General features: G+C 39.6%; 2 protein-coding genes across 2 annotated transcripts; one reads left to right on the forward strand and one right to left on the reverse strand.

Moving 5' to 3' along the window:
• Positions 1-231: 231 nt before the first annotated feature.
• LOC142551523 (subtilisin-like protease SBT3) lies at positions 232-2,940 on the reverse strand. The gene has a single exon (XM_075660800.1). The coding sequence runs from the start codon at positions 2,784-2,786 to the stop codon at positions 426-428; it is 2,361 nt and encodes a 786-aa protein (XP_075516915.1). The 5' UTR covers positions 2,787-2,940; the 3' UTR covers positions 232-425.
• A 2,857-nt stretch (positions 2,941-5,797) lies between these two features.
• Positions 5,798-10,456, forward strand: LOC142551524 (uncharacterized). Its single transcript, XM_075660801.1, has 8 exons — positions 5,798-6,169; positions 6,377-6,438; positions 6,634-6,754; positions 7,959-8,107; positions 8,454-8,561; positions 8,658-8,777; positions 9,087-9,260; positions 10,129-10,456. Exons 1-8 carry the CDS (start codon positions 6,088-6,090, stop codon positions 10,228-10,230), a joined length of 918 nt encoding a protein of 305 aa, XP_075516916.1. The 5' UTR covers positions 5,798-6,087; the 3' UTR covers positions 10,231-10,456.
• The last annotated feature ends 15,441 nt before the right edge of the window (positions 10,457-25,897 follow it).

Below are 25,897 nucleotides of genomic sequence, written 5' to 3' on the forward strand. Positions count from 1 at the left end.
AAAATTTACCAAACTACACACTTTATAATATTTTTCTCTCTACTCAATTGTGATTTTCTTCACAAATGAGAGATCTATTTATAGGAAATCTTTACAAATAATCCAAAAATAAAATACATCATTACCTACATCATCACACACTAATTTTCAATATTTACAACTCTTATTTTCAACATTCAAATATTCAACATTCAAATATTCAATACACACATTTTAAATATTATTTTCCAATAGAAAGAACGATACGCACAAGTATTTATTCAAACAATTCAACTTACGGATCATTGCAAAGTTCATCGATCATTATTCTAACAATCAACTTACAGATCAAGGAAAAGTCCATCGATCATTATTCTAACATCTGAAATTTTTTACAAACAGAGGTTCAATTCGACCGCATCGTTATGTAATAACACTGAACAATATTAGTGGAAATTGTCCCACCCTGGAGACACGACAAGGGGACTCCTCACTGTATACTTCCCACTGTCATCAACCCAAGTAACCGAACCCGCTTTCTCGTTAAAATCTTTATCACTCCTGTATCGGATCGTCAAAGAATAGCTTCGCTTCTCATATTTCTTCTGGAACACTAAAACCTTAGGAGAAATTTTGACAGTGGAACCAGCAGGGGTTTCAAGCTTAACTCTATAGGTGGATGCTCCGTCTCCCACGTTCGTAACAGTCCTCTGAAACTTCCGTGTTAATGGAATGTCCCTTTGGTCAAAGTTATACAGAGCTATAAAGGATGGGTAATTCAAATCCATCGATGGGTTCGAGCAGTTGTATCCAGATCTTATGATGGTTTGCGTTTGCTCGCGAGTGAAATTCATTGCGCAGACTAGGTTGGCGAAGTCTTGTGGGTTGGCATCGTAAATCAGGCCTGGATCAAGTGCTCCATTCGGGTCGACGTGTCCGGCTCCCATGGCTAGAGGTGTTGCGACGTTATAATTTAAACCCGCGTCTTTTATTAGTTGTTTTGTGTTGTCGAGTTGACTTGCAGTGGTCATCATGGCGGATTGAATCGCGGCAGGGCTCCATTCCGGGTGCACAACTTTGAGAAGCGCAGCTATGCCGGAAATATGTGGGCAGGACATTGATGTGCCCGATGAAAGTGTGTAATCGCTCTCTAGAAATATTCCTCTCCCAATTCTTGTTCTGCCAACCTGAGGGTTATAAGCAGCCAAAATTAACGTTCCAGGTGCCATTATGTCAGGCTTCAAGATCCCCTGAAAGCTACGAGCGGGGCCTCTCGATGAGAAATCTGACACGGCTGGAGCTGCTCTAGGCTCAGTACCCAGTATTGCTTTTTGGAAATCGATTGTTGCTATTTGTGTACCAGAACTATTTGACGCGTATTTGATGAAATCTATGGTGGCTTGACTCGGGCTGATGACTACAGCTGGATGTGGAATCGTAGTGGATCGAAACGCACGTGGATCTTCGGAAATGATGATTGCTGCTGGGATATTGGTATCTGTTAAGTAGCTAATCATGGTGGAAAATTCAGCAGTTTCGTGGGTTTGATTGCATATAATGATTGCTTGGAAAGGGACTTCTGCGAATAGCATCGTCGAGTTGCAGGCAGATAACGTCTTGTTGTAAATGATGGGCACGTTCCTAACAGAAGCTCTTCCGGGAAATGTGCTCCATCCTGTAATGGTTTTCCCATTTCCCAGTGTTATAATCCCTGCGAACCATCTATCAATCGTGCCCGAAGCAACCATGATAGCCCACGGGATCCCCCCCAACAGGCTCGCGATACTAGAGCCTCGATTCCCTGCCGAGACCGACACAATAATCCCCTTCTCCCTCGCACCAAACCCCGCTATCGCAAGAGGGTCCTCGTACACATTATTCCTTCGGTAACTCAAAGAAATCGATAGTACATCAACACCATCCGCCACTGCTTGATCGATGCCTGCCAATGCGTCCGACTCGAAACTCCCTTCGTTCCAGAGGACCTTGTAAACTGCCAATCTTGCCCGTGGGGCTACACCTCTTGCTGTCCCTGGAGCATACCCGAAATATGAGACACCTTCCACGTAGTTTCCAGCGGCAGTAGACGCACAATGTGTGCCGTGACCGCTAGTATCTCTTGCAGAATTCATAGTTATCGTTACTCCGGGATCCGAAGCTCGAACTCCAGCATTGAAATATTTTGCTCCGATGAGTTTTTTGTTACACAGAGATGAATTGAATTCTTCACCTTCTTGACATTTTCCCTTCCATCTTGCTGGAATCTCAGTCATCCCATCGTCTTTAAAACTCGGACTTTCAGGCCAAGCGCCAGAGTCAACGACACCAATAATAACATCCTTCCCATACTCAGATGCAGGCCAAAGCCCGGAAACAGTGTTGAGAGAGAGGAATTTATAGGAATGCGTGGTGTCTGGCGTGACAATACCATCTTCATAAGCCGAAAGGAATCCAGGCGACTTCTTCAAAGCTTTCAATTCGTCTTTCGACACCACTGCACTGAATCCGTGGAACGCATTGTCGTATGCATATACTAGCTTCGGCCCAAGTTTGTGCCCGTCTGATGATGTCGGGCTCTCCGATTTCACAGATTCGAGTATGGAAGAATACCAATAATGGTGACTGGCAAATGCCTTAGGCATGGAGGATTTGTCCATATGGACAATGTATGTAGATCTTTGTGCCGCAGATTCATGAACTTGATGAGATAATAAAAGAAACCATGAGATAAGAATAAGAGAAACTGTAAGAGGGAGTTCCATTCTCTTCTTGAGTATAACGCAAACTTTCATGCCATTAATAAACATGGAATGCTATACTTTAACTTGGCGTACGTGGAATATTCTACTTCAATGAATCATTGTAGCAATTTACGAAAAGAAAAAACATTGTGATTTGAATTGTGCCGACGTTCGCAGTGAAATAAAAGAGATGGCTCCATCTTATCTTCGGATTTGTCTGTGTAATAAACTACCCTAAATTGAATGGTCCTAGTTCAGAAGATAAGTAGGTACACGTATTCAATTCTATCATCGAGAATCTGGGTAATCCAACAATTTTTTTTATGGAAAAAATATAATTTTGGTATCGAATTGTCTGTTTGTTTGTTTGTTTTTTTTTTTCAGTTTTGCGTTCCTTGACATTGTCGAATTTGAGGACAACTGAGTTTGAATTGTAACATGATTCAAGAAATGTAAAACGATAATTAATTATGTTGTTCACTGTATAAGTTTATAAAACATATAAAAAAGTGTTGATTTTTATTTTTTATTGGGTAACTGTCAACTTGACAACTGACTAACACAAAAAATTATGTAAAATGGTATCACAAACTGGTCAGCTATTTGAGTGTAGTGGGTAGAAAGTAAATTGGTAAGGCAATTTGAATGTAGTATGTAGGAAGGAAATTTATGTACATCGGTTTGCTTGTTTATTTTTTTTATTTTTTATTTTGAGGAAAAGAACAAATGAAAATAAAAAATAATTATATTTCATGTCAACAAAAAATATTGTTGAGTTATATTAAATATTAATAAGAACCATTAAATATTAATAATAGTTCAATAAGATTATTTATTCAAATTATAATTGCATAATTTTTAGTATGATATATGTTAGGATCAAGTGCTTACCACTAAGCTAAAAATTATAAATATTAGCCAAGGAGTGACATCGTATAGTGCACATACTTGGGTGCTAATGAGCCGGGTTGTTAGGCTCATAAGTTTGGGGAGGTAGGTGTTTATCTTTTATTGTTGTCTCATATATTTTACAGATCAGTCTTATCATTTTTCTATCGTCGGCCTTGTAGCAGATACAGAATTACCGATTAAGATCTGACGTCACTCTTTTACGACTCACCTATCCAACCAGATCAAGCGACACAACATCAGCAGCTTATGCATGAGAATTTCCCAAGAGATCACTCATTAGTACTACTCCCACTTATGTACACTTAACCCAACAATATACATATACATACATACATACATACATACATATATATATAATATATATATGACAAAAACTTGTGTGAGACGGTTTCACATGTCGAATTTTGTGAGATGAATATCTTATTTGGATCATCCATGAAAAAATATTATTTTTTATGCTAAGAGTATTACTTTTTATTGTGAATATCGGTAGTGTTGACGCGTCTCACAGATAAAGATTCGTGAATCTCACAAGATACCTACTATATATATATATATATACATGCATCCAAAAAAGGAAAAAAATAAATTTAGAATTGATCACGAACAATGGAAATGAAGAAAATTCTGAATACAAAATATCATTATGTAATATTAATATAATTATGTAATTAATAATATTTGAGTCGATGTTAAACTGAGAAGGTGAAGTGAAAGAATGTAAATCATTATTATCATATGAAACAAAAACCACAACGGGGGGTAGGAAATGCAATTGAAATGTTTCGTGTAAGATTATTACGTGTAAAATTATGTAATTTGGATTTGAGACATCTAATTGGCGGTTTTACGTATTAGTATACATTTTTGATCAGTTTATAAATTTCATTGAGAGTTATCAGATGACGATGTTGAGTGTAATTTCGAAACACATATGAGTCAATGCATTATAGTCGGGGATTCACCACTCTCACATATGTGCGAAAATTCATCGTAACATGACAAAAAAAAGAAAAAAAATTAAGTCACATGAAAAAATGCAAATATATTATTAACATGTGAAAACATTGCAAATTACAAGATAAAAAATGTAATTTTCTCGATTATTCTGCATCAAAATCAATCAACTATTATAATCAAAACTATGGTTTTGCAATAATGAAGCAGCACATTTTCGGAAAGAAATCAACAAGTTAATACTCGTCAAAGTATATTTTCATAATATATTGTAATCAAATTTTTCGGCAAAATTTTTTAATAGCATTTTTTGTTCTTCGTTTTTTTTTTGTTTTTTGTTTTGTTTTGTGATTTTGGTATTTTTTATTGTCAAACTTTCAATTTTAATAGTGTATATTTTAAATTTTGATATTTTAATCTTTTTCAAATGCAAGAGTGCTAACACGGTACATAAATTTCACCATATATAAATCATCTGTGGTTGCCATGCACTTAATCACACGAGGGGTTTGACCGGATCCTTTGAAGAACTGTATACTCGAGTCGATTTTTCCATCCATTCAATTAGTTTGATCAAAATTTTAATTTTTTTTGTATTTGATTTGAATTTTATTTAATATTAATCAAATTTTTGGGAGACAATCTACCAAAATTTGTATTAGGCTAATTCAAAATAATATAACTAGATTTAGACAAAAAAAATTGACAAAAATTTTTATGAGACGATCTCACGGGTCGTATTTTGTGAGACAAATATCTTATTTGGATCATCTATAAAAAAATATAATTTTTTATGCTAAGAGTATTACTTTTTATTTTGAATATCGGTAGGATTGACCCGTCTCACAGATAAAGATTCGTGAGATCGTCTCACAAGAAAACTACTCAAAAAAATTTATTTTTGCCCAAAGAAAAATCATTTTAAATTTAATTAGCCAGTCCGAATGCCACATTATTGCTTCCTAAAATAAATATTTCAAAATTTTAGTATTTAAGATTTATATATAAAAACTATATTTTGTTTTCATAACAAATAATACTGTTAAGTTAAACCCATGAATAATTAATTATTTAGCATTCCAAAAATTTAAAATATTCTAATTTGTTTTTGCAGAATTTCGAAATGAAATATAATAAGAAAATCTACAAAAACTATATTTATATTTGGAACCCGACCCGAACCCCACTAAATTCGATCCAATTTCAACGTCGATGGGAAAGGGTTTATACGAGGGTTTTAAATTGGTTAGCAGCAAAGATATCCTACCCGGCCGTTCCCGTTTCACGCCGCCGTGGCTCAACCTATTCCCCTATCTTATTCGTTATTGCCTGATAGTCACCGGAACTTGACCGATCTATTAGGGGTCAGGTTTCGGATTGCCAACGGTTTTCTTTCCTGAAGCTGAATCCATACGATACAATCTGATTTCTGACTTTATATGATTTGAGCTGAAATGACATTCCTGTATTTTTGATCGTGTTAGTTGAAGCATTAGCAATGGCATTGTCAGTTTCAAGAAGAGCATTGCGTTCCTTCGGTTCTTATGATATATCGCTCGGATCAATTTTCAGATCCTATGGTATGTTGATTTAATCAACTCCACTTCTTTGAAAAGGGGCTTTTTATTTAATTCTCGAAGCTTCGATGTTGCATTAAGTTTGGTAATTCACGATAGAAAGTAAATTTTTTGTTGTTTAAACAACGGGAAAGTTCGTTAATTTCATGGAACCCTTGTTTTTTTGGTGGGTTTCTTAATTTTTGCATTTGCTTTGAACATTGAAAGCAGCATTCAACGGCCATTGTTACGGGGAGAGCTTGTCTTCGGTGCAATCTGCTGTTCTGAAAAAGGTATGTTTTTTGTGCGTTACGGAAAGGATATAGGGGTTCTTGAAAAGTGTTGAACTGTTTTGCGTTTATTGATTGAAGTTGCATGAATTTTAAATGCCCGGTCATTAGATTTTGTATTACAAGCTTTCATGAATTATTGTTATTATTATTTTCGTGAAGGAAATTGAATCCTAGCCCCCTTCTTATCTTTATCAGATGTCTTTTGACGTGTGCCGGAGGTATTCGACTACTGTTTTAACCTCGAATATGAGTGAGGGCACATTTCCCACAGATTTATTGTCAGCGAAACAGTTGACGACTCCTGATAGGAAAATTGGTATAAACCCTTAATATTTAGCTTCTTGGATTTTTTTCGCATGAAATACATTTTTTGTTCAATTGATATTATGCTGGGTATGAACATTGTGGATTCACTTTGAATGCCTAAATTGTTTCTAAACTCTTTTTTGATATTGTTAATTTGATTCCTAATGATTCTTGTAACTTGTGTGTCTGAGTGGAGGTGGTGCTTACATAATTGAAGTCAGAAAAGATTAATGGGTGGTTAGTAGTTGATATTTATCTATTATGTATTACTATTTTGTGTTTCTTTAGTATTTGGTGATAAAACAAAGTGTTACGATTTTTTTCTGCCCTAGTTCTTCTCATTGCAGTATTATAGCCTCAGCCGATGACTTAAAAATTTTCCTTGGGCACTCACTTATCTTGTGCATCTTACTGCTTCTCAAGGATTACTTTGTAAATCCAACATCATCATGCCAATCTTTCACATATGACATCGAGTAAGGCATATTGCTAATGAAGTCCGTGAATTTTCTCACTTTTGGAATCTCTCCTTAATATGTTCAGCGGCGTCAATTATCATATCAATCATTCTCTACTGAAGCAAAGTATACATATTTTTGTGAATTCTTTATTAACTCCACTTGTTCATGCATGCTGCATTGCTGTTTGTTCTAGAGGGTCGTTCAAATGCGAAATGGTGCTACATTAACTGATCTTTATAATCAGCAGATACGCAATAGATATTATTTGCACCAAAAATTTGAATTTATCTCGATGGAAGTTAAAAATTACTTGTTACTGATTGCGGGCCTAGTGTAATAAGTGCATATGTCAATGAAAAGAATAATTTTATGATGCATCAGAGCCAGGAAAACAGTGAATCAGTTATTAACAAGTTCAACATTTCGAAAAGCTTGTGAGTTATTTGCTTCCATAGTTTTATTGTTTTCCTTACAATGCCTGAAGCGAAAATCTCTATGATCAATGTGCATCTATTTTTTTTATGTATCTTATAGTATATTGGTGGATAGCATTGTTTTAGTAGCTGCTTTCATGTATTTTATTTTAGCGATCTACCGTCTATTTTCGTTCATAGAGCAATTCTCTCCTACGAAAGGGATGGATTTTTTTTTTAAAAAAAGAAAGAATTTCTCTCAAAGCTGCTAGTGGGGTTTTCTGCATTGTGTTTGTCGAAACATTTGAACTCTTTTGTGTCAATTGTACTGGTACTGCAGGTCTCTACCAGGATTTGGTGATCCCTGTTAAAAATTTTCAAAATGACGATAAAGGATTTATGGTCTTGGCTGGTGATGTTTTTGATGTACCAATTAGAAAGGATATTATTCATCGTGTTGTAAGATGGCAGCTTGCTAAACGGCAGCAGGTACCTAATTCTCTACCTAGTTGATACACTGGCCAAAATTGATGCTATATCTTTTTTGGGAAAACTATTTGTGCATTTTTGTTTGTTATGTTTCATTGATTGATGTCTTTCCTTGGGGATATTAATTTTGCTACCATGAAGTGACTCAATGTCTTTCATGATCTTGCTGCTCCATCCCAATTATATATGGAAGTCTGGACCGGAGTCCGCTGTGGTAAAAGAGGATGTTCTGTGTGTTGCGTATTTTTTTTTACCGAATAATGTGTCTGTATACCCTCAGCCTTCCGTTCTCTCTATGTGTTATATTTGATAATCCTACTGATTGAAACTGTGTTATATTTCTCAGGGTACCCATTCTACCAAAACTATTAGTGAGGTTAGTGGAACTGGGAGAAAGCCTTGGCGGCAAAAGGGTACTGGAAGAGCAAGACATGGAACATTGCGGGGACCACAGGTGAATTTGTTTTCTTATTAAGTTTTGCTTGCTCCTCTTCAATCTTCATTGTGTACACCTCAAATGAGTTTCGAACTGATATTTTGTGGACAACAGTTTAGAGGTGGCGCTACCATGCATGGTCCCAAACCACGGAGCCATGCTATCAAGCTCAACAAGAAGGTTCGTCGACTAGGGCTGAAGATTGCACTTTCAGCTCGTGCAGCAGAAGGGAAGGCGAGTATATTCCTTCTGGAAGAGAAAGAATATAAGTTGCATCGAACCCATTTGCCAAATTTTGCTAAATACCAGTGCAAAATTTGGAACTTGATCAAGCTATATTATTTCATCATTCTTCATTTGTACTACTTTTATGTGCCAAGTGTTCCCTCGTTTTTATTCCTATCGTGTACATTGTCAAAGTTTCTGTTTCAAGAAGTGCACAATATGATCTCTGTTTTGTGCATTAATTTTGTCCTGATTGTGTTCTGCACATACCTCAGGTTTTTGAAAATAATTTAGAATGATAACATTTCAAATATACAGCTTATGGTCTTTGAGGATTTGGAGGTTCCTTCACACAAGACAAAGAACATTGTGAACTATGTGCATCAAATGGAGAATGTCAAAAAACTTTTGCTGGTTGACGGTGGTCCAATCAATGAAAAGCTGAAGCTGGGCACTCAAAATCTACATTATGTTAACGTATTGCCTTCAATTGTAAGTCCAAGCTTCTTATGGACCATATTCATGGGCATATCTGTAGTATTTTAGGATAGATAAATCTCACAGCATTATGTGTTTGAGCATCATCTAAGAAAGTATCAACTAGAAAAGTAATTTAGTCCAAAAATTCTAGAATGCTGAAGTCTTTCAGCACAGTTTTCCTTTTTGTTTGTGTTCTTCCTATCCTTGGGTTATGTTTGGATGGATGAATTTGGAATGATGGATTTGGAATTCATTATTTCTAATTTCTTGACTTGTCCGGATGGACTAAATCCAAATCAAATCCACTACAAAATAAATTAAACATTTTCAATAGTTATGGATTTCAAATGTCATACATCAAAGATGTATTTGAAATTCATTCTTCAAATAATTTGTCAATTGAAATCTCTTACTCCAGATCAAATCCTTCAATCAAAATGCAACCTTAGTATTTTGTCCCCTTATTGTGGTATCCGAAGGTGATGGAAGTAGATTTCATCTTTTTTGAGGACTTTCTTATACCACTGCTTTTCAATGATTTTCCATTTTTTCTCCTTGAAATCTTTCTGTACCTGTGAGGTTTCAGCATGGTTGGGTTGAAATATAGATAGGATTAGTTGTCTCTATAAGCAAATAAAGGATGACAGTTATAAGCAAATAAAGGATGACAGTTGAACTCAGTACCCGCCATTAACATATTACTTCTGCTACGGAACTTTGAAGCATACTTACGTTAACACATATTGTGGATGTTGGTTATTAATTGCCTTTTATGATTAGGTTACATTTACCTATTAACGATTCCCTTTTTCTGATGATTTTGATCTAGGTCTTTGACGTTGTGTGACAACTGAAATTTTTCTTGTTCTAATGTTTTCAGGGTTTAAATGTTTACAGCATCCTGCTGCATGATACCCTGGTAATGTCACGTGATGCTATAAATAAAATAGTGGAAAGAATGCATACTCCAATCAATCGCTGATGGAGATTTCTTCTTCTGAAACCTGTACGAGTCTTGGCTATTTATCTCGATGAAAAAGATAAAAGGTGCACACAGTGGTGATGTAGCCTTTATTCTGATGAAAAAAGGTTTAGATAGATCAGTTAATTTTGTGCCTTTTTTCTCCATTTCGTTATCTTATGAAACTTTAGCGGGAAAGAACCAAAACTCTTAAACGCTTGTTTGAATAAAATTGTCATTGTGTCGATGTTTTATTTCCCCCAAAAGGTTGATTTATATTTCTGGTTACACTTGCATGAACAAATGAATTCGTGTGAGCCACTGTTGTTCAGGATTTTATTACCCCCTTTCAACTTTCACTTGAATCTAATGCTCAAATTGCTTGCATAATAAGTAGATTAAAAGCTTCTAGGAATTGATTTGGTATAGAAATTACTCTTTTCTTGGTTGCTGTAAAATCCGAGGAAAAAGTCCACCCACAGTTCATTGGTATCAATGAATAAACTTGCGGGGGTGGTTGGTGATCATCAATCGGTTGTGCATGAACTGTACAAGCATCAATAAACTCCGATGCTATGTGATACCAATAAGTGGAGAGCCATCATGGAGGATCCACTAGGTTGAAGATCCTTGGAGTAAGTAAGCTATGTGGTGCTAAAGATGACTTCTAGCAAAGAACAAATTTGGATCTATGTGCTATAAATTTAAGAGATTTTGAGTATCAAAAAAACCCAAAGGACTCTAAATATTTTATGGTTTTTAAAGTTGTAGATCATGATGTTGCAATCTCATAATAGTAATTATTGTACTTTTTTGAAGATAAATTGTCAATAATGGTGAATAGATAGATCCATTTCATTTCAAGTAAGACACGTATGTATAGTTTAATGAACATTAGTACCATAATTATTATATATACGTGGGGGAATGCATCAATCAATACGTAAAAATTTGACTTAGGCTTTTGGATTCCATGCGTTGTTCTTTCGTTTGATTCGGCAGCAAATATTCAGAATATTCCAAATCGAGATAACAAGACAATTAAGTCTTTTATGTAATGTGCAAAGTATGCAACGAATACAGACGCCTAAAAAAACGTTGCGACGAATTAAAACTCATAATGGTGACGATGACTAAAACACATTGATGAATTATAACTGCGCATTTGAAAATCAACATAAAAAAAAAAAAAAAAAAAAAATTGAACTAACTGAATCGATTTTATACAAAAAATTCGATTAATCGAATTAATATAACCAAGATATAACATATGACTATATCATAATTAAAAAAAATGTTTATGTCGATTCTAAGCAGCGATAATCTTAAAAATAGAAAGCTCCATTGTTGGATCGTATGAGCCCCACATGATTTGAAGCGGGTTGGTAACGTATATGTATATCCTTTCCCTCATGGAAATAATTGTAACTTACACCAACTGCAATATTCATTCAAAGTAGTCAACAGCACGAAAGTGAAAATTAAATGGAGTAAGAAGAATCAGAGGGTGAAAACAAATATTCTTACCTAACATTTGCGGAGGTCCATAAATAATAAACCATTTTCTCACTTCACTTTTGCGTCATAAAAATTATATGAAGATATTTGTTCCTAAATTTTTGCTTCAGGTATGAAATCTATCAAAATAAACGAAATCCAACTTGAAATGGCTTTAATTCCCAGAACATAACAGTTAACACACGCTAAAAAAAAAAATAATATCCTAGAACGTGACAGAGATCGCTATTTAAAAGTTTAAATGATAAATTCAATTAACTAGTTAAAGATTTATATAGTTTGACATATATAACTAGTTTAATAGGGAAAGAATTAAAGCTAAGGAGAATATCATTCTCTCTCAGGATTAATCGAACGGAGTGTGTGCATGACCTATGTTATATATAAAAAAAGGAAATCAAGAATTCATTTGAAGACATCGAGTACACAAGAAATCTAAATTACTTCTCCGACATAGACCATTTCGAACGATAGCGGAAGGCATTGGGCCAAGCAACAAGAATAAGAACATACTAACGTAACAAGTGAAAGTTGCGGGCATTTGCCATACCCTACGTTGTTGCTTCGGGACAGATTTCTTGTATCATAGCTAATTTTATATTGAATTTATTAATTTGAGTTTTTTCCATCACAAATAGATTTGCTGCCAATAAACGTTGTTCGAGGAGAGATGTTCCTAATATGAGCTTCCGTCATCTGTTTAAAAAGAAAACAGTTACCATTTCTAGATAAAAGAAAGAAATATTATGACATTCGCCTTAATAGGTATGTCTTATGCCCCCAACCTCTAGCAGGCCTTTCTCCTTTTCCTCGCGAGGCCCAATAGGAAGATTATTTGATTTGGCTCGCATGAAATGATGAACATGATACAAATTGCTGAACGATTCTATGAATTAAAAATATATAATTCTAGCAATGAATTCATATAATGCAATCTCTTAGGGACAATTGGTGTAAAGTGTAAACTAGTTAGATGTAGTTTGGGACAAAAATAGACATTATTAACTTATTTTTTTGAGCTAGATTTATATTTTATCTTCTCATTAGAGGGAGAAAAAACCCGCACAGTGGCTAAATTATTCAAAACAAAAAGATTCTTACGAGACAGAAGTATTAGGTCAAAACCTATCGAGACAGTAGGAGGTAAAAAATATGGTTTTCAAGTGCATTGTGATACTATTATGATAACGTATTATATTTCTAATGATTATATGATGTTTTTAACAGTTTACGTGTTTAACTTTGAGGCATAGTTTGGTACATGGGATAAAGGAGAGATTGATAAATAATCTTCATTATCCCATGTTTGGTATTTTTTTAAAAAGCCCATGATATTGATAAATAATTTTTTAGAATGATAAAATGTCTCTTCTATTAGGTGTGATAATTTTAATTTAATGATTAAATACACTACAAATGACTTAATTACCCTCAATTTATAAATGATTTTTATAAATCTATGCTAGTAGATAGAAATTAAAATCAAATAAATATTTTTATTTATTTTTATATATTATATAATATGATAATTATATAAATGAATTCGAGATAATTATATAAATAATTTTATAAATATCAATAAAATTATTAGTATCACTCGATTAACCTTAAAAATTGATATTTGACTTGAATCACAAAATCAAGGGCTCAATTATCATATTATATAATATATAAAATTAGGTAAAAATAAATAAATCATGAAAGCACTATCGACGCATGAACAGATAACAAATATGAAGTCAAGCAACAACTTTGAAATTATAAAATTTATTCTGATAATGTTAATTTTGTCATTACAATCTAATATATAAATTTAATCACTCTTATTAAAATCATATCAAACATTAAAAATAATATCCGACATCTTATTTATCCTTAACTTATCCTTATATTATATATCACATGTTTATCATATAATGTGTACCAAACTATGCCTAAGGTGTTTAATATCTGTTGTAGCTCAGTTGACTATTCATGTTTTACCTTAATAAAATATTGTGGTGTTTTATATATTTCTAAATTATTTCAAGATTAGATTATAGATTTTGGAATGGTTTATTAACAGAAAAACTTCAAATTAAATACTTTTACTACCACGATGATAATTTAAAGAGTAAGTCTCTTATGAGATGTTTCATAGATTTATATGTATGAAATGAATTGATTCATGCACTCCTTAAACCATGTTTTTTTATTTATTACTTATTTAACTTAAAATATCTAAAAGTTTTCAACGATATATTGACGAAGCAATTAATATATAAATTAGTAAATTTATTAACTTATATTATATGTATAAAAATGTGGAGGATGAATTTTTTTTTCAATTGTGAACTATTATAATTTTATTTCACATGTTTACTTCTTCGTATTAATGCGGCCGATTGGTCAATATTTTAGTAATTTTGATTGCATAATTCGAAATAATGCTCACATTATATACTCATCTATTGCTTCAACAATCAACATCTAATATAACCCAAAATTTTAGTAAATAAAGTCGATTTAATATAATTAAACGATAAATATTAAATTTGAAAAATCCATACAATAAATCTAAAAGTGTTTTTTCCACCTCAAATCCGCATTGGAAATTTCGTTCCAAAAATGATATGATGTGATCTCGTTAAAATAGGTGAGCCGGGTACGGGGCTTCAACGGACCAAATCAATAATTTATAATGTTTGGGAATTTGAGTGAAGATAATGGCTTGGATCAACACCTGTAAACAAGAAAGTAACTCGTGAATGGGCGCCGGAGGGATGTCCGGCGTGGCCACTCCGATGCTTAAGTCAGCAGGTTTTTTTATGAACACAAGCAATATTTGAAGGGAAATATGTAAGTGCTTTTAGTTCAAAGATTTCCGAATGTTTAAATGACACTAATACCTGCTATTTATAGTAGAAAATGAGGTAGGTACCTCGATTCTTGTGCCACCTACTAAGTATGGCAAGTCGACTGCCCATACTTGTAGCTTCTGATGACTTCTAGGACACTCCAAGCCCAAGTGGTTCTGACGGATTAGGCTGCCTGTATCGATCACACTCGAGTGTGGTGCAATTCTCGAGGTGGCCTGGGTAGTTGGTTACCTGGGTACCTGTATGAGAAACCGGGTGGAGAAGAAGTGCCTGGGCAGCTGTCTTCTGATCCGGACTATTCAACCGATAACCCGGGTCATCACTAACCCGGAAATGGGTCACCATTATCCCGGACCCTTACAGGGGTATCACCACACATCCTAAAAATAGTCGGGCTAGAGCTTGACTCGCTGTCCCGATCAGTCATGCATGTTTACTCCAAAACATATCCCAGAGTGAATAAGAGCCTTGGGTCTCTAAATATCCTGCAGAAGTGATGAGGTGTCAGGCTTCCATATCTCTCAGGTTTTGTACATTCATCGTTTAGTATTCTCGGGAAATCCAATGAATGTCATTATGCTGCATGCGTTAACAGTGACACCGTCGAAAATTGTTTGTATTCCGAGGTAATAATGAGCCTGTTTCCTCGATACCCGTACGCGTATTTTCATCTGCCTGCTCAATTTCCTAGATTCCCTCTAATCGTCCGATTGGGTTCGGATCGACGATGGAGACTGATTCCTTCCTATATATATACAGTAACCTGCTTACCTATTCTCCAACATTCCATCAATTCAGTCCTCAAGAAGTGCAATGGCGGGTTCCAGTGGTTCGAAATCTCCCGACATGGCAGCAGAGTTTATGCAAGCGGCTTTTGAGAAAAGAAAATCTGAATTGGAAGATGAAGTCTTCCAAAAGATCCTCCATTACTGGGAGGAGCTGCAAGGACTTCAGCTTCTTCACGAGTGGGAGGAGGCTATCACTCCTGAACTGGTGGCCAAGTTTGCAAAGTATCGGGAACGCTTGCAGATTTTTGATACGGAGGACCTCTTTGAGGACGACTTTATCCTCCAGCTATTGCTTCATAAAGAGAGGAGGACGCTGCAGAAGATTGCCGACTCTGCTAGCTTTATGAAGGCGTTCACTGATAGCTCTGTAAAGAGTTTTGTGATTAAGTGGATAGCCTCTGTAGAAGAGGAATTTTTTAATGTAACGGGTAAAGAATTCCCAGAATAATAATAATAATGAAAAAAAATATTTATCTAGTTACTCTTATTGTCCGTATTTCATTGACACCGCATGATATATGTACCATAAAATGAATCAGAATAAATATCCAGAACTGATAAGTGATCAACTGAAAAAAAACGGGCCCTAAAATTCACCAGGCTCAAAATGAAGTACCGGGGCCTTACTTTTCCCGGGATTAAGATAAGATGCCGGGGCCTTAGACCTCCCGGGCTTAAGATGAGATCTTGGATAACCCACGGGATGCCATGATAACGCGTGCCCTTTCTATCAACGATCAGGAACGTTTCGTATTTCGATGAGCCGATAAGTCTGACATTTTTAATTATTGCGTGTGTCCCATCGTATGCCTGGTACAATTTTCTAGGCAAATCGTGGTCGTCCACGCATGCTTTTTAAATAAACGGCTGAGATCTTCCCCCACCGCCTATATATACTAACTAACAGGTTTTCCAAAAATTACTCTCAAATTCGAAATTGCAGCGAAGCTCTTGCGAATTCTCTTCTCGAGACTCTACTTGTGCGAAATCATTTCCGGCAACCTTCCACCGCATATATCGTCGTAAGTTTTCTTCTTTTAAAATGTCTCACTCCACTTCTTCCACCTCAGGAACGAATGCGCGAGGCTCTCCTAGCGCTGAGTCTTCCGCACTTCGTTCCGATTCTCCTCCCTCTCCCCCACGTCGCTCCATTACCCAACCTTCTAAAAAACCAGTGGCACTTCCAACCAAACCTCTTTTTTCTAAACCTTTATCTTCTTGCCACTCCCGGGCCCGAGCTCTTGCGAAGAACAAGGGTAAGGGTAAAGCCAAGGTCTCGAGTCTTCGGGCGGTCGAGATCCCGGGAACTCCCTGGTTCTCCTCTATGCGAAGCGCCTTACGCTTGGGGGCAGATGAGGAACTTCGGGCACTGGGCAATATTCCTTCTTCCATTTCTATCTTGATGCCTGGGCCCTCTGATAGGGCCGATAACCCTCCTCCTAGGTACACAACTTTCTTTCGGGACCAGGTTAGGAATGGTCTTCGGTTTCCTGTTCATCCCTTTTATATTGATGTTGCCAAATTTTTTGGTGTACCTGTCAATCAATTTCATCTCAATTCTTTCAGGATTATGGCCTCGGCCTATGTCCTTTTTAAAATGAATAATCTTCTCATCACCCCCCTCATCCTTCACTATTATTTTTCTTGCCATTTCGGGGATAATGCATTTTCCCTTAAATCCCGGTTAAACGCCCGATTCCTCGATGACATCCCTTCCTCTCAAAAGGGATGGAAAGGAAGATTTTTTTACATCCAACTCCCGGGTCCTTTACCCTGTCTAACCCGGTTTCTCCCTTCCCTTCCCCAACAACCTTCCCTTCCTCCATCCTACAAATTTGAGGAGCCTTTCCTCCTGAGTCAAACCCTCGTGGAGGGACACAAGTACTCCTCTTCCATTCTTATCTCAGAAGAGAACTTAGTGGCCTACGGGTTGAGTGCCCGGGCTGAGGACCCCATAGACCGGGTAATTGATGAGGTGGCTGGCTCGGGTTCTCAACTCGGTACATACTTTATCTTCTGTGCTTTCTTATTCCTTTATCGTGTTTATTTAATGTATCATAACCCTGTCACTCCTCTATGCAGATAACTCTGAGATGCAAGCAGCTTTTGCTAAAAGGCGTGCAGCTGAGAAGGCAGCCCGAGAGAAGGAAATGGCGGCTCGCCGGGCAGCTGCGGAAGAAAAGAAAAAATGGGATGCAGAAGCGGCAGCCTTGAGAGCTGAGGTGTCCCGGGAAGAACCTCCCCAAGATGGCGCTTCCCGGGCGATGACTGAGAACTCGGAGGAATCTGAAGATCTCATTCCCCTCACTCAGAGAAAACGAAAAGCTACTGAAGAACCCGAGCTGGTTATTCTCGAAGACCCTTCCGAGGGTGACCAAGGCGCCTTCCGATCTGCTCCACCTCCTCCTCTCCCCCCCAGTCCAATGAAGAACCTCGCCAAGAGCTCCCTCCAACCGACCAGCTTTCTCTGGCTAACATCTTCTTCGAGGGAGCTTCCGCTGTTGGTGTTAAGCGTTTCAAGAAGGTGCTCAGCCCTGCTGAGATAGCTATCCTGAAAAGCACTCATTCTAGTGTGAGGTTTTTGGAGGGGTCCAACCGTCTTCTGTCTGTAAGTTTTATTCTTTTATTTCTTTTCCCTCTCTCTCCCTCCCCCCTTTTTCTTTTTTTTTTAAGATTCCTTCTTATCCAGGCTGCCCAGATGCTAGTTTTGGCCTTTGAAGAGGTGGCAGCGGTGGCAACCAAGAAGGGTAAGCAAGCCCGGGCGGCTCAGGATATTCATGACCATCTCCAAGGAGAGATGGCCCGGGCCCAGAAGCTTCACGAGGAGACAACTGCCAGTCTCCAAGCTTCCTTGGAAACAGCTAATCAAGAGCTGGCCGCGGCTCAACTTTCTCGTGATGAGAGCATAGCCCGGGAGGAGGCTTCTCAGAGGCAAATTGCGTTCCTGGCATCTCGGATTAGCTATCTCGAGGATGAAGCCAGTGCCCAGCAACATCGAGCCGAAGTTGCTGAAGATAAGCTCAGACTTCTTCAGCTGACCCATGAAGAATGGAGGACTACTTTCCTTCAATCGGCGGAATTCCAAGCAGCTGTTGAAGATAGGGCCTACAAATACTTTTCGATTGGCTTTGAGAAGTGCCAGGAGCAATTTGAGGAGATAGGCCTGATTCCGACAGATAAGGAGGGCTTTCCTGATATTGATAAGGCCATTGCTTCCCTTCCCAAAGATGATGCTATCGAGAAAGAGGCTGAGAAGACTCCCGGGGAATCCGGAGAACCATCAGGGCACCAGACTTTAGAATAGGCCTGTAATTTACTCTGTATTTTTTTTCTTTGTATTTCTTGCCTTTGAACTTTGTAAGGAAATGTTGATTTCTTTCCGTCGCTGTGCTTTTTTCAATATGATTTTTGACAATTTTTTCGCAACCCGGGTAATGCAATAACTTATGAGTATTTCTTAGTAGGAGAAAACGGTAATTTCAATCGAATACCCGGGGTCCCGGTCCATACGTTAAATAAGTAGCTTAATTAATACTCTAGATGTAGAGATTTAAACCTGAACTCAGAAGGAGTATTTCTTGGATTCCACAAACCAGGGTGTAGTGCCCTGAGCTTTTAAAGAACCAAGGTACGGAGCCTTGGGCCGGGGATCATGTCCCGGGACTTGGGAATGGTCGAGGTGTGGTGCCCCGAGCCAGGGTGTAGTGCCCTGGGCTTTTTAAGAACCAAGGTACGGAGCCTTGGGCCGGGGATCATGTCCCGGGACTTGGGAATGGTCGAGGTGTGGTGCCCCGAGCCAGGGTGTAGTGCCCTGGGCTTTTTAAGAACCAAGGTACGGAGCCTTGGGCCGGGGATCATGTCCCGGGACTTGGGAATGGTCGAGGTGTGGTGCCCCGAGCCAGGGTGTAGTGCTCTGTGCTTTTTAAGAACCAAGGTACGGAGCCTTGGGCCGGGGATCATGTCCCGGGACTTGGGAATGGTCGAGGTGTGGTGCCCCGAGCCAGGGTGTAGTGCCCTGGGCTTTTTAAAAACCAAGGTACGGAGCCTTGGGCCGGGGATCATGTCCCGGGACTTGGGAATGGTCGAGGTGTGGTGCCCCGAGCCAGGGTGTAGTGCCCTGGGCTTTTTAAGAACAAAGGTACGGAGCCTTGGGCCGGGGATCATGTCCCGGGACTTGGGAATGGTCGAGGTGTGGTGCCCCGAGCCAGGGTGTAGTGCCCTGGGCTTTTTAAGAACCAAGGTACGGAGCCTTGGGCCGGGGATCATGTCCCGGGACTTGGGAATGGTTGAGGTGTGGTGCCCCGAGCCAGGGTGTAGTGCCCTGGGCTTTTTAAGAACCAAGGTACGGAGCCTTGGGCCGGGGATCATGTCCCGGGACTTGGGAATGGTCGAGGTGTGGTGCCCCGAGCCAGGGTGTAGTGCCCTGGGCTTTTTAAGAACCGAGTCACAGCAGCTCCTAAGATATAATAACAAACGCAATACTCTGAGAAAATATATATTTTTTATTGATTTCTTTCGTCAAACAATTACATCTATTATGCATAGTACTTCTTTAAGTTAAACACATTCCAAGGCCTTTTGAGGGGACGTCCCTGCGCATCTTCTAAATAAAAGGATCCCGAGTTGACTCTCCGAGTGATTTTGTAAGGTCCTTCCCTTCGGGCTTCCAGCTTCCCAACTTCCCCAGCAGAGTTGACTTTTTTCATGACTAAATCCCCAACTTGGAAGTTTCGAATACGGACCTTCTTGTTATATGATTTCATCACCCGATTTCTGTATGCCTCCATTCGAATAAATGCCCTGTTCCTTTTTTCTTCTATTAAGTCCAACTCCATGGCCCTGCTCTGGTCGTTGTCCTCCGGGTAAGATTCTACCCGGGAAGAGGTCTGCCCGATCTCTACTGGAAGAACTGCTTCAGAACCATATACCAAACTGAAGGGAGTTTCTTGAGTAGGTGCCCGGGGAGTAGTTCTGTAAGCCCATATGACACTAGGTAACTGCTCCACCCAATCCTTTCCTTTACCCTGAAGTCTTGCCTTTAATGCTTGCACAATGACTCTGTTGACAACTTCTGTTTGACCATTGGCTTGAGGATATGCAACAGAGGTAAAAGATTGAGTGATGTTCATTTCCTGGCACCATGACGTAATTCCTTTGCCTTGAAATTGTCTTCCATTGTCCGAGATTATTCTCCTGGGCACTCCGAACCGGCACACAATGTTCTTCCATAAAAATTTCAATACTTCCTGCTCGGTGATCTTTGCTAAAGGCTCAGCTTCAACCCACTTAGAAAAGTAGTCAACAGCTACTAGTAAGAATTTTTTCTGAGCCCGGGCAACCGGAAAAGGACCCACAATATCCATGCCCCATTGATCAAAAGGGCAGGATGCCCAAATAGGCTTCATGAGAGTGGCCGGGCTGTAGCTGAAATTCGAATGATGCTGACAGCCCTCACAAATCTGGACCAAATGAGCAGAATCTTGTTTTAAGGTGGGCCACCAGAATCCAGTAAGCATTTTTTTTCGAGTTAAAGACATTCCTCCGAGGTGCTCGGCACAACACCCCTCATGAATTTCTCGGAGAACATAATCCACCTCTTTTTCATTTAAACACTTCAAAAGCGGTCCTTGGAATGATCTTCTGTACAAAATTTTATTTAAGAGAACAAACCTGGGGGCTTGTCTTTTGATCTTCTGAGCTCGGGCTTTATCCTCAGGGAGCTCATGGTTCGTAATATACGCGATCAGTGGTGTCATCCATGAATCTTCAGGCATGGGTGGTGCTTCTTCCTCCGTAGAGAGAACCAGCCGAGTAATATGCAACACCTCCCGGGTATTAACTTCTGATAAAGAAGCAGCCATTTTAGCCAAAGCGTCTGCCTCACTATTTTCTTCTCGGGGTACTTGTTCAATACTCCAATCCATGAAGCTTTCTGCTTGGGCTCGAATGAGCCGTAAATATTTAAGCATCTTGTCATCCTTAGCCTCATAAATGCCCTTTATTTGTTGAGTGATGAGCTGTGAATCAGAATATAAAATAATCCGAGAAGCTCAAACTTCCCGGGCAGCTCGAATACCTGCAAGAACAGCCTCATACTCAGCTTCATTATTGGTTATCCGGGAATCAATTCTTAATGCTAATTTGACCTTTTCTCCCAAGGGAGACACTAATACCACCCCTACTCCGCACCCCATCAGGCTAGATGCCCCATCCACTGATACTTTCCATACCTCCTCCTCACTGGGCTGGATCATTTCAGATAAGAAATCTGACAAAGCCTGTGCTTTAATGGCCACTCGGGGCTTGTACTCGATGTCATATTCACCCAACTCTACTGTCCATTTTATCATTCGCCCGGATACTTCGGAATGAGTCATGATCCTACCCAGAGGACTATTGGTAAGAACAATAACCTGATGTGACAGAAAGTAAGGTCTTAGCTTCCGGGCGGTCATGACTAGGGCCAAAGCAATTTTCTCCACTTCGCTATACCGGAGCTCGGGCCCCCTCAGAGCATGGCTGACATAATAGACAGGTTTTTGATCAGTTCCTTCCTCTTTTATTAGAACAGAGCTGACAGCATACTCTGTAGCGGACAGGTAGACATATAATTTTTCTCCAGGTTCTGGTTTCACCAACACCGGGAGCCCGGCAAGATGAATTTTCAAGTCCTGGAAGGCCTGTTCACATTTCTCATCCCATCCGAATTGCTGGACCTTCCTTAAGATTTGAAAAAAAGGATAACTCCGGTGTGCTGATCGGGAAATAAATCTGGAAAGGGAAGCAATTCTCCCAGTTAGCTTTTGTACCTCCTTGACAGATCGGGGAGATGGCATGCTTAGCACAGATTCGACTTTCTCTTGATTCACCTCGATCCCTCGGTCTGTCACAATGAATCCCAAGAATTTGCCACTCTTCACGCCAAAAATACACTTGGCAGGATTAAGCTTGATTCCATAATGCATGAGAGTCGCAAAAGTTTCTTCTAGATCACTAATAAAGCTGGCACCCTCTCGGGATTTGGATAGAATATCATCCACATAGACTTCCACATTCCGTCCCAGCTGCTTCTCAAAGACTTTATCCATCAGATGCTGGTAAGTAGCCCCTGCATTCTTCAACCCGAAAGGCATTACAATATAACAAAATGTACCTCCCGTGGTGATGAAGCTGGCTTTGTCTTGATCCTTTTTAGCCAGAGGGATTTGATGGTACCCCTGGTATGCGTCCATGAAACTTAGCAATTCATAGCCCGAGGTGGAATCCACCAGCTGATCAATCCTGGGCAGAGGATAATGATCTTTGGGGCACGCCTTGTTGAGATCGCGGAAGTCTACACACATGCGCCACCTCCCGGGAGATTTGGGTACCAAGACCACATTCGAAAGCCATGTGGGGAATTGAATTTCCCTAATGTGGCCAGCTTTCAGAAGCTCCTTAATTTGCGCATCAATTACTTTGTCCTTTTCAGGGCCAAAGTGCCTCTATTTTTGTTTTACTGGGTGAGATCCCGGGAGGATGTTCAATTGATGTTCTGCTATCAAGGGAGAAATCCCTGTCAACTCCTGTTGGGACCAAGCAAACACACATGAATATTAGTTTTTAAACAATGAATCAGACTGACCCGAGTGGATATACTGAGATCTCGGGCCACCCGGATTTGCTGGCCTGGTCCGATTTCTACTACTTCTTGTTCTTCTTCTGCCACAAAATGCACCTCTCCTCTCCCCATCGTTCTTTCCCCGTCCACCCTTGCCTTCTTCCCTTCCTTCCTTGTTCTACTCTGATCCGCCCGAACTGCCTCCACATAGCATTTTCGAGAGGATGGTTGATCTCCTCGGACTTCTCGCACCCGAACTCCTACTGGAAATTTTATCTTTTGGTGGTATGTGGATGCTACGGCTCTCAATTCGTTCATAGCCGGTCTCCCCAAAATGATATTATATGATGACGGGGAATCCACTACGGTGAATGAAGTCATCACCGTCTTCTTAAGATCCTGAGAACCCAAGGTTAATGGCAACATGATCTCCCCTTCCGGGTAAACCATATGGCCAGCAAAACCAAAGAGGGCAGTCTCCACTGCCTCTAGATGGTAGCCCTGCAAATCCATCTGTACAAAGACATCTTTAAAAATTACATTTACAGAGCTACCTGAGTCCACAAAGACCCGTAGAATATCATAATTCGCCACTCGGGCTTGGATCACCAGGGCGTCGTTGTGGGGCAGACTCACCCCTCTCAAATCTTCCGGGCCAAAACTAATGATCGCCTCATTTCTTCTTGCTTCTTCTACCTCCAAACATTCCCTCCTGCTTCTCCCCTTCCTCGCCCGGTTAGAATCTCCATCAGTAGAGCCTCCTAATATCATTTTGATCATTCCTGTGGCAGGGGGCGAATTCTTTTTTCTCTCGGGCTCAGGCTCCCTTCTTCTACTGGGCTCAATCCTCGGGATATTCCTCACACTTCCTCCTCGGGCGCTGGATCCTGGTGGCCGAGATGTCCAAGGTGGCACTCTCGGCCTCTGGCTATTGTTACTGGGTCCCGGGATGGAGGATGAGGCATAATTCCCCTTTAGTGCCTTGCAGTTTTCAGTGTTATGGTGGCACTCACCCTCTCTCAAACCCTGGGTGAATGCAGTAGTCTTCGTTTCAGTGGCACAAGTAGGGACGTCTAGGGCCACTCTGTTGAATCTTCTGATATAGGCCCTTAAACTCTCTTCTGGGTTCTGCTTAACTTCAAAAAGGCTAAAAGCAGTCTTTTTGTACTTTTTACTGCTGCTAAAATGGTGTAAAAACACCTTCTGGAAGTCTTCAAAGGAACTGATACTTTGGGAAGTCAAGCCTTCGAACCACCTCTGAGCTGAATCCACCAGTGTTGTTAGGAACACCTTGCACTTGATTCTATCAGTGTAACAGTGCAACATGGCCATATTTTCAAACCTGGCCAGGTGTTCCTCCGGGTCTGCATTGCCATCATAGTCTTTCACCTTCGAAGATTTGAAATTTCCAAGAAGAGGCTCCCGGACGATGATATCAGAAAACGGGCATCCTCTCGGGACTGCCCGGGCAACGCTCCGTCTTTCCAACTGTCCTTCCAAGACCTTCATCTTCTGCCTTAATTCCATCAATTCCTCTGCCACGGTAGGAGATTTGGACCCAGCACTGGATCCCTCGTCTTCTCCTACCATCTCGTTATCCCTCCTTCCCTGCCCCTGCTCCTGCTCAAGTCCCTGATCACGTCCCTGTTTATCACCGGGTGGTGTGACAGGGTGAGAGACCTCCTTCCTGGCCATAGCTAGCACAACGGCATCGGCCATCATTTTCTTTAACTCTTCAGGGGTCAGGGTAATGAGGTTTGTTCCAATGTTACTAACATCAGCTTGTCTTGAAGTTTGCCCCCCATCACCCTGGGCGTGAGAATTACCCTGGTTGATTCTTCTCGTACGAGCCATATCAACGTCTCGAACTCAGTGTTTTCCCACAGACGGCGCCAATGATGTGATCTCGTTAAAATAGGTGAGCCGGGTACGGGGCTTCAATGGACCAAATCAATAATTTATAATGTTTGGGAATTTGAGTGAAGATAATGGCTTGGATCAACACCTGTAAACAAGAAAGTAACTCGTGAATGGGCGCCGGAGGGATGTCCGGCGTGGCCACTCCGATGCTTAAGTCAGCAGGCTTTTTTATGAACACAAGCAATATTTGAAGGGAAATATGTAAGTGCTTTTAGTTCAAAGATTTCCGAATGTTTAAATGACACTAATACTTGCTATTTATAGTAGAAAATGGGGTAGGTACCTCGATTCTTGTGCCACCTACTAAGTATGGCAAGTCGACTGCCCATACTTGTAGCTTCTGATGACTTCTAGGACACTCCAAGCCCAAGTGGTTCTGACGGATTAGGCTGCCTGTATCGATCACACTCGAGTGTGGTGCAATTCTCGAGGTGGCCTGGGTAGTTGGTTACCTGGGTACCTGTATGAGAAACCGGGTGGAGAAGAAGTGCCCGGGCAGCTGTCTTCTGATCCGGGCTATTCAACCGATAACCCGGGTCATCACTAACCCGGAAATGGGTCACCATTATCCCGGACCCTTACAGGGGTATCATGATATATCTCCCACGACTTTTGACTAAGAAACAATCCAAAGAGTGATGCTAAAAAACCCCCCGTGGCCAAACATTCAAAATTAATAATTGTTGGTAATAAAAGGCGTAGAGAAACTATACCAACTCGATCTGATCAATTTTGAGATATGTTATAATAAAATTCTATACAAAAACTCTCGCGAGACTCTATCACAAGTTAATTTCGTGATACTGATTTCCAATCCGACTCAACTCATGAATTTTTTTTTATTTTGTGTTACATGTGAGTATAGTCCATCAGTCTCACATATATAGAACCATGAGATCATATCATAAAGATGTACTCAAATTTCTAGAAAGCACGTCTTCTTTACATCGAATCAATTTTGGAGATATATTAGTATAACATTATATGATAAAGAAAAATAACAA

Source organism: Primulina tabacum, chromosome 7, assembly GCF_025594145.1.
Source record: "Primulina tabacum isolate GXHZ01 chromosome 7, ASM2559414v2, whole genome shotgun sequence".
NCBI lineage: Eukaryota > Viridiplantae > Streptophyta > Magnoliopsida > Lamiales > Gesneriaceae > Primulina > Primulina tabacum.